At 39.2% G+C, this 9,972-nt stretch overlaps 1 protein-coding gene across 5 annotated transcripts in view; it reads right to left on the bottom strand.

The window, feature by feature from the left end:
- Window positions 1-485: 485 nt before the first annotated feature.
- Window positions 486-9,972, bottom strand: part of SYK (spleen associated tyrosine kinase) — a 63,030-nt gene continuing 53,543 nt past the window's right edge. For 3 of the 5 annotated variants that reach the window (XM_025212970.1, XM_025212973.1, XM_025212971.1), the window contains 6 exons: window positions 8,953-9,162; window positions 8,384-8,573; window positions 6,257-6,397; window positions 5,719-5,831; window positions 4,573-4,610; window positions 486-3,610 (listed from right to left, as the gene is read on the bottom strand). In XM_025212970.1, coding sequence (XP_025068755.1) covers window positions 3,516-3,610; window positions 4,573-4,610; window positions 5,719-5,831; window positions 6,257-6,397; window positions 8,384-8,573; window positions 8,953-9,162 — 787 coding nt within the window. In that variant the 3' untranslated portion in view covers window positions 486-3,515. The remainder of the gene's footprint in view (window positions 3,611-4,572; window positions 4,611-5,718; window positions 5,832-6,256; window positions 6,398-8,383; window positions 8,574-8,952; window positions 9,163-9,972) is intronic. The other 2 variants (XM_025212972.1, XM_025212974.1) reach the window with 1 other exon arrangement.

The raw sequence follows: 9,972 nt of genomic DNA, 5'->3' as shown, positions 1-9,972 counted from the left end.
CTGTCTTACAGTTAAACATGCGTTTAAAGGCTTTGTTGACTCAAGGCCTGTATTATTCAATTCAAGTCACTTGCAGCTTTTTCTTTTCCTGGGTGTTAGATTTTGCGCACACATAATCTGTACCACAAGTTTAATGACAGGTGAAGACAATTGTCTTATTACTTAAATGTACATAATACAAATGCATTTAGGGTAAGCGAATAAATGGTAAAATGGAGCTCTAAAGTCTTCATACCTGACTGCTTGAGGGTTCATTAACTATAGGGAAACCTTCAGATGATGAAGATATAGCTGTATTGTCCCCTGCACAACTACCCAAGCTTCCCCAGGCCAGGAGATGTGGTCACTGGGAAGGAGAAAGGCTCTTGGGGACTTTAAGTCACCTCTTCCTCTGATTGATACATACCCCTGGGTCTTGTAGATAACATTCAATATAACTGCACCACACTACTACATTTTTTAAAGAATTCTCATCACAGTGAACGTTTTACGAAACACAGCCTTTAATGTCAATGGAATAATATAGTCATTCAGGTCACACCATGTGTATTCACACACTCTGAGCATTAGAAGATAGCAAAGTTTTTAATTGTCAACTAACAGCCATTTTTCTTTTAAAAATATGAAAAGGGGGAGAAATATTGCCATGCTTTTGCCACATACTTTCTAAACTTCGGGGCATACTTTCCAAAGTGTTCAAGCAGTGTCACTTGCTGGAGGAACTTATACAAAAAAACAGTAATATTTGGTTAAAGCTAATTTCTATGGCTAAGTGGGTTATTATGCATGTAAAATCTCCATTGTGTGTGTAAAACAGTAATGTTCAAAACCACATCAAACATAGAAACAAAATCTACTTCTGGACAACCTGGACTTCTAGAAAAAAGTATAGGTAGGATATTTAAAACAAGCAATACTGATACAACTTCTATACTAATCACAGTGGGCCTCAATTCTCAGAAGTGACCAGTGACTATCTAAAGTGAGTATCTTTAAACATGAGCAGAAAGAGGTAGTTAGCTGTACTAGTCTGAAGTCAGCTGGGTACAGATGCACAAGGCAGATGAAATCAGAGCTGCATAAACTTTTGTGAGCCTGAGCTCATTTAATCAGATGCTGTGAAAAGACATGCACATAGCAGTCTATCAGAGAGAGAGAGTTCTGAATGCGAAGGACAGGGAAGGGCGGGAGGGAAGGGGAATGGGGCAGTGCTGGGAGGGGCAAACAAGTAATAAACCCATAGGGACAAAGCAGGTCACAAAAGCTAATCCGGGTCATGAGATAAATCCCTATTTAGACCATATTCAACACAGTTCAATCTACTGAATCGAGTTGCTGTGTGCTCAAAAACTAATACTTCGCATATCACTGGTCACTTTTGAAAATGTAGGCCATTTATTTCTAATTTAATAAAAGAAACAAATCAACTTTACATGTTCAGTACCTAATATATTTTACAATGAAACCTAACTTCTTTAGCAATCTCCTATATTTCATCAAGTAACAAGGTTAAAAGATTATTTAAAAATTTGGCACTGTAACCATCAGTGCTTTTTTTTCAATTTCTTTCTCAAGGAGAAAAATATTAGTTTAACTTTAAAAATCCTCAGTTAATTTCATGGTAAAACAATATTCAAAATAAATATATCTATTTCTACATATTATTCTTCATTGTCTTTCAAAACCCGTATCTTCAAAGGTATAAAATATGTATCAATTCTACATAATATATGGAAATATCAATAACATGATTTTTGCGGGAGCTGAGAATGGAACCTGTGGTGCTTAGAATACTTACAATTTGACAAAATATCATGAAAGTACAATAGGGAGGAGAGATGAGCTACATTATTTGCTGCTATTATGATTGTCACTATATTTATATAGTGTCAGAGGTATTCATGGTGCATCATAAACAAATGGAAAGACAAAACCTGTTTTCTAAGGAGCTTGCAATCTGATAGAAGCTAACTGTACTAACAGAATAAACACTGACATTGTGAGGAAGGAAAAATGATAAGGACAAATCTCTTGGGGTAAAAGGAGGGTACTCAGATTCCTGCAACAGTGGGAAGAGAAAAACTGGGCGCATAGGAAATGTCTTGTGAGTTTCCCTGTGATGTAATGACATTTACTGAGCCTGTTTGTTATAAAACAGTTGAGCAAGTTTTGGGAATTGAAACTGGGTGGATTGGCTGTGCAGAAGGTGTAAGTTTTAAAGGGAAATTTGGCAAATGACATCAGAGAGCCTTAGCACCTGGAAAAGCCATCAAAGCAGGAGAGTGAAGGCAGAAAAGGAGATGCTCCCACTGATCTCTCAGTGCAGAGCTATCCTGTAAGGTAATGTAGGCACGAACATTAAGTTAAACCCAGCAGCATCACCTTAGACAAGGAAACCCACCATCTCTGGGAGGGCGTGTGCCTTGGAGCCTCAATACCAACATATGGTATGTGAGAAGCTGGGCTTCTGTGAAAGGTTGAGTGGGTAGTGGGTAACGCATGTTAGAACTGCGACATAGTAGGAATTCACAATTCTTGGTTCCTCTTTGCTGACATTACTGTTGAGGTGCACAGGATCCTTTGGCAAGGATCTCTGTGGTCTAAACACAGAATATTAATTCATAAATTAAGGAATCCAAATGTGTCAGTCAAAGATTCCTTCCTTTATAGTGAATAAAATGTTTAGCACATATTGGGCCAGTCTACATGTGCTTTTATGTGAACCTAAATTTAATGTGCATTTGCCTTATATGCATTAAGGCAATTTAGGCTCATGTCTATACGTGCATGTGATAATGCACATTAGTACGGGTGTGCAGACTGACTTGGGGCTAAAATTAGTCCCAAGTCAATGGACACACATTGTGTTAATGTGCATTAGTGTGTCTACATGTTTCCTAATGTGATTTAGCTATTCGGGTCTAAATTTGATACCTGCTTTATGTAGGTATCAAATTTAGGCATGAATAGCCTAAAATTGCCCATTTTTAAGGCACGTTAAGGGGGCACATTGTAGACCCATACTCTTAATAAACCTTAAATCGGGCTAAAGCATCTCAAATCAGCATGTGTAGACATATCCATTTATACTTTTGGGGAGTTTGGAGCCATTCTTAGGGATGTGTAGTACTGAGAAAAGTAGCATCAAGATGGATGCTGGTTTTATACTCAGATATATGTATGAGGAGAAGAAAACTGAAAGACAAAACATGAAAATGTTATGACAAAAATGTAAATAAAATAAAACCAATTTACTCTAGCAGAATTCTAAGGTGCTGTTATGCTGCCTCTGCCAGACACACTGCAGCAGTATCTACTTTTTCAATTATATTTTATGCTTCAAAATTCCACAGAAAAAGCAAACAAAGGCAATTCTACAATGAAGGGCTTTGCTTTGAACATTGACCATGTGAAGAAGGCTGGCAGCACCCAAAGTTGGTCTACTTTTACCAGATGAAAATGTTGGCTCTTGTTTATTTTCTCAGAAGAGAACTTGCAATTAACTAAAGTAAACATCAGTCCATATAATTTATACTGTTAATGAGAAATGTCATAATAGTAGTTGCGTAGTCTGGATTCAACAGCAGAAAACCCTGGTCGATCATCAATGCTGTAAGAGGAAAAGACATGTTACTGCATAGTAACTGGTAAGCTGCAGAAGAGAATCCAATATGGACCACTGTTCCACCACCGTCCGGCAGGTTGTTCAGTGACAAGTATCTTTTATAGTTAGCATTATTAACAAAAGTGATACCAAATGGTAAAGGCCACACTAAAGTACATCCAGATGAACTAACTCATCTGGTATGCCATGCAGTAGATTGCTTATTACTTTACATGTTACGGACTGTGGATAAAACCGTTGAATGAAAGAGTAAAAAATGTGCTCCCTTTTATCTTTTAGCTGAGGTAACAAGGCAGCTGGGGCAGCTGCAACACATGGGGGCAATGGCAATTGTACAGCTATGGAGACAGGCTTCTTCTGCCTCCATCTCCAAGGCAGCACCTGGGGCTACTGCACTAGTTACCCCACCCATGTTATGCTACTGTTACTCTCTGCCTTTAATGGGAGATTTGCTCATTTGGAGTCATTTACCTGCTGCACCCGGGCAACAGCCCTGAAAGGGCAGGGGGTTGGAAATCGGGCCCAGCTCTGAAGCGGCAATGGTGGGGGAGCAGGCCTGCTGACACCCTCCCCCAACTGGACGAGAAGCAGGAGCAGGGCTGGACGTGGGACTCTGCCCCTGCCTGCCATGATGGCAAGGAGCGTGTCACCACAGCTCCACCACTGCTGGCCCTGACAAAAACTGGCAGGGGGTGAAAGGAAAGGGAGTGGGAGGCAGGGCATGAGGACGGCACCCTGCCACCACCACCAGGTCCTGCCAACAGCTGGGAGGGAGAGAGGCACCTGGGGCGCGGGGGTGGGAGGGAAGCCATGCTGGACCCGAAGTGGGGGGAGGGCGGAATGAGCCCAGTCCCAAAATGTGGGGCAGGGGGGAACGGGCCTGGACTCAGGGGTGGGGGGGATGGGGGAGCAGGGCCAGACCCGAAAAATGGGGGCCGGATACAGACCTCTGTTGTCCCTCCCGTCATTCTTGATGGGCAATTGGCTAGTTAAATAAATAAATCCCTAAGTGGTTAAGCCTTTGCAAATAAATATAATAGAAATTATTCTGATGTGCTCAACAATTGTTTATGGGATTTGTTGGAGTAACCAGTAAAGAGGATAAGGTTGATTGTAAGCAAGAATCTATAGTCATCTGGGGTCATGATGTTCATTGCTGTTTCTGAAAGTTCTAGGAACTAGATCTAAAAAAAAGAACATAGGCGCTAAAAAGTTGAGTGCTGAGGCCCTGGGGCAGAATCCAGAATGCAGTGTAAGGCATCTAGATTCCCTAGAAGTATTATGGAGAGAGTGAGGCACTTCAGAATGGAAACCAAAACACCCAGCTGAGTGGGGACCTTTCTGATGGTAGAAGTATGTCTGAACTCCCATCCCTTTTTTAGGGCTGTAGGGAGGTATGTCTGTCCCTTTGGGATCCTTATCGCAGAATCCTCTCCTGAAGTTTGGCAGTGATGCCCCTTCTTTCAAAGAACTAAGCAGGGTTCACTCTTTTTCCCTTTTAAAACATGCCACCAGTGACATCACCAAGAAAATCGCAGAATTTTCCCTTTGTGTGGTTCAAAATGAATATTTTTTCTTTCAAGTTTTGCAACATATTATTTAAAATCACTTCAAGCAAGCAATTATCTCTGATTTCAGGAAAATGAATAATGTGCATTTGTCATTTTTTTCCCCTGCTTCTCTAATTTTTTTTTAAAAAATTCTCAAATATTGGAAAAATTATAAGGGGAGAAAAAAAAGATGAAACTGAAAATTCATGTTGGCAAGTATTAAACTCAGACTTCATGGAGAATATTTTTGATGAAACCAAACCCTATTTTTGTAAGAATCATTTAAGCCAAAATTAGGGAAAATATTATATTTGAAATCTGCTATAGCCATGTTGTAGTAAACAGCAATTGTGTACTTTTGCAGCAACTCATTCTTATTTGAAGGTATGATGGACACTCTTATATTAAAAGTCCACTATTCTCAATCAAAAAAACATTTAAAAGTAAGTTTCCCAACATCATTATTTTGTTTGCTTTCTACCTACTAGAAAAGCTGATTAGCATGCATTATTATCAGGTGGCAGAAAATCATTTTATACTCACTTATATGTCCAACATCGTTTCATTAGGTCATAAATCTCAGCTGGACACATTTCAGGGCATTCCATTCTTTCTCCTCTTTCAATCATCTGGCAAACTTCAGATCCTTTCATTCCCTGAAATAAAATGATAAGTCTCTGAGTTACAGATACATCATCAGCACTGCAATTTATCATACAACAAGAGTAGATCCAGTGCTGCTTTCTAGGCCATGTTATCATCCATTTGTTCCGTCAAGCTGATGTATATATGTAGCTGAAGATTACCCTAGAATGGAAGAATCTATATGGAGAGTTATATATCAGGGTATGTGTACATATTTGCGTGCATGTGTGTGTATGCATCCTTAATTTTGTCAAATTAAATGAATAAAAATACTCACCTTATTCCATCCAGGAAGAGCACACACCAACTGCTGCAGCTTCCTGAGCCTGACGAAGGTCTTTTGAACCTGAAAGCTTGCTTAATAACCATTCTCCAACCATTTGGGTTGGTCTAATAAAAGATATCAAATTCACCCAAGGAACCTTGTCTGCCTCACCTTATATGGCTTTTGTCCATAGGAAAAAGCTTCCCACATTAAAACTCCAAAGCTCCAAACATCACTCTTGCTAGAAAATTTGTAATAGTTAATGCATTCTGGAGCATACCACTTGACTGGCCATTTTCCATGACTTTGTGCCTAAAAAGCAGTCACAAAAGAAAAAGTGGGCAATGGAAACAGTTATAAATAATTAGCAGCATCAAAAATTCATACAAGCTATGTTACCTGAGGAAACATTAAGGAATGCTGTTAAAATGTTTATACACAATAAAATGAAAAGTACCAAAATATATGGTAGGTACCCATTAATGAGAGAGAATGTGTGGCATATTGTAAATAAAATTCATGTTACCTGCAAATTACTTTGGATTATGTTTTTAATTGCAACCCCAATACAGGTTGTTTAATTAATATGTAATTTCTTCGTAACTTTTTAAAAATAACGTTTTTCATAAAACAGAAGAGGAGATAAATTCAGTCCAGCTGAGGCTCATGCTAGCTTGCAGTCAGAGAGCGTTTCATGTCAAACTGTTCCCTTTTTGTTGTATAACATGCATGGATGGGAACAGCATGGCATGATGATGCTGAGTTGCAAACTGATGAAGTTATGTAACAGCACTGTACCAACACTGTAACAACAGCTATGTCAAGTTATTGTAATGGAACAAGACTGCACTTTATGGTATGGAAGGGGAATGTGCCTATTGCTGACTTTCATTTGGGGTCTCCACCCTCTTTACAAATGAGACAAATTAACTTTTAAAGCACTCATTCTCATCCTTGGCAAGTCACTGGAAAACGTTTGTATAAAAAAATATTTCTAGAATTTGTGCTCCCCAAATAGTCAGGGTAATGTGCATTCATACATTTAATGCTTTCAGTCAGAAGTATTTCCCTTCAGGCAGGCTGGCCCTCACCTAAAATTACAAGTTGATGGAGCTGGACAAAAAAGCAGGAGAAAGGTGAGGACAAAAAATGGATTGAATTTTAGCAATATGCAGAATAACAGCAGATGTGGTGGGTACAAAGGTCTTCTCTGACATCCAAGCAGTGCTGTATCTTAAATGTGACAGTCATTTCATTTACTTTTACTAGATGGGGTATCATTCATATAAGACTTAAATAAACAATTCCTTATTATCAGTTAGCCAAAATGTATTCATTCAACCCCTTCCCAACATGAATCTGTATCAGTAATGTGTGTTAGGTTTTGTTTTGGTTGCAGAGGGCATGTCTACATATGCAATAAACTCTGGTGCTTATTGCACCAGAGCTTGTTGGTCCTGGGAGTGCCATTTGAATGTGTGCCCAGGACTGCAGCACACTGAGTCAGGTTGGAGCGGTCCCAGTCAGTGGGGGACCCAGATGGGGCAGCCTCCGAGCCCGGGGCTGCTTCGACCTGCCTCAGTGTGCTGCAGAGGGGCTGGCTGAGGCACGCTGACCAGGTTGGCAGCCTCCAAACTGAAGTACTCTCATGCTGCAGCCAGCTGGGTCAGTGTCTACACATGCACTGCTGTGGAGTAAAAAATTCCACCGCCCGCAGGAATTTTTTTACTCTACAGCAGACTGGAGTGGAGTACCCTGCTGCAGAGTTTATTAGTTGACTCCAGCCTAATAGCCCTGCACCTGTAGATGCTGAGACGTTTACTGTGGGGCTAATTAGTCTACTCCGCAGTAAACATCTCGTGTAGATGTACCTAGTGAGTACCATAGCACAGGCCAAAATATACAAAAATTAAATATATCTGAGCCACTCAATGTTGATGCTTTTGTATTAGAAAACATCTGCTTTCTCTGGAAAGCAAAAAGGTAAAAAGTTTTTAGCTTTTGACTAAAACCAAAACCTTTCTGCCTGAACACTAAGATTTTTTTTTTCTTTTTTAATGAAAGTTCCTTTTTGAAAATAAGTAAAAATTGCCTATGGATTTTTTGCCCTGGCCTGCTCACTCTATTTCAATAAGGCTTGGTATGGGTTTGTTTTTTTTAATTACCTACTGGCAAGCAACAAAATAATTGAAGATAACATATTTCTGAATTTCTATTTCTAGAATAGCTGTTCTCCAATTCCCAATAACTGCATGGAGTCATGTTACTATTGAAATTTAATGCGCTATATAAGCTTACCTTGTAATAATTCTCATCAGCATTAAGAGCTTTGGAAAGTCCAAAGTCACTGATTTTGGCATAATGTTGGGTAACTAGCAATACATTCCTTGCAGCCAAATCCCTGTGTACAAAATTGTTCTCCTCCAAGTATTTCATCCCCATGGAGACCTGATGAACCAGTTCTGTTATATTCTTGTCTGTGACATGTCTGAAATCATATTGGAGTTTGTAATAGGTCAGTAGTTCATTTTCACGACTTTTAATGGAGCCACAGAACACATTCATGGTATAACCTTCCTAATACCATATGGATGCTCTTGTTCATTTATATTTTATTAAACTTAATTAGGACAGGTGAAAGAAGTGCCTCAATCAATTGAATGGAATTTAGATATATTAATCAAATGTAAACGTTTTAACAGAAAGATTTGATAGAAGAGTCTTACAAAGAATCATCTTCCGCATTACAGATTAATTTTAATAAAAGAGCCTGTTTTAGTCGGTACGAAATATTCTTTTTTAAAAATATGATAGACATGTGCACTTCTTTAGATAAAACCTCAAGAAATGTATCAAAGCCAACCTACCTGTTTTTTTGCAAAAATTTATTCAACGGCCCAAGTTCTGCCATCTCCATTACTAACATCCAGGACTCAGCTTCACATATGCCTATCATTCGGACAATGTATGGATTGTCTAGTTGCTGCATTACATTTGCTTCTTTCAGCAACTCATCCTTTATGGCTGGATCACTATTCTCATTCTTAAGAATTTTTACAGCTACCAACTTAGCACCCCTACAAAACAAAATCCAAATCTGAATTAGTTAGCAGACAATTCTAACATGCTCACACCCACAGAGATCTGCAATGTTACATGCACCCAGCATTGACACTTCCAGGTTTATTGCACAGCCTAGAAATGGTGAGTTAACAGAAAACTTGAAATATGAGTAAGAAGAATGTCTCTCTCTCACAGCGGGCTGAAGAAAAATGAATGGAAGACAGAACTGAAGAAATCACAGAAACAGAAAACAAACCTGAAAGCAAACATATTGGGTAAATCCTCATTATCACCAGGATGTCTTTCAATTGACTATTCAGCCTGTAGTGTATAAAGGAATTGTAAAAAGTGCTGGCAAAGAAAGGAGTCCTTTGGAGCAGGAACTGCGGAAGATAGCCATACGGTTGCCTTCCAAGGACCCTTCCACAAGGCCTGGTATCGGGCAGTGTTGGCAGGAGGCAACAGCAGGCAGTGCTGTTGAGTCTCCAGAAATGAGAGCATATACAGTTGAATGAGAGAATAACAGATGAGCTTGTCTGAGAAAAGCCATAAACTTTAATTAGGGAGGTAGATTAGCCAATATGGAAAAAGGAGTCCATTCAGCATGGGTCCTAAAACATTCATCACCACATAACGTGAACTGCAGGAAGAAAAACCAGCCTGGATATGACAGCCTTACTTAGGATCAAGAAAGACTTTTAATACTGTATATCTTACATATACTGTCCATATGTTTCAGTGAGCAATTGACAGTATTTCAATCCACACTTTTATGAAAACTTTTATGAGAAGTTCCCTGTTTGTCAATACATACAGACTTTCTT

Source organism: Alligator sinensis, unplaced genomic scaffold, assembly GCF_000455745.1.
Source record: "Alligator sinensis unplaced genomic scaffold, ASM45574v1 scaffold590_1, whole genome shotgun sequence".
Classification (NCBI taxonomy): domain Eukaryota; kingdom Metazoa; phylum Chordata; order Crocodylia; family Alligatoridae; genus Alligator; species Alligator sinensis.
This window is presented reverse-complemented; position numbering and strand designations above follow the sequence as displayed.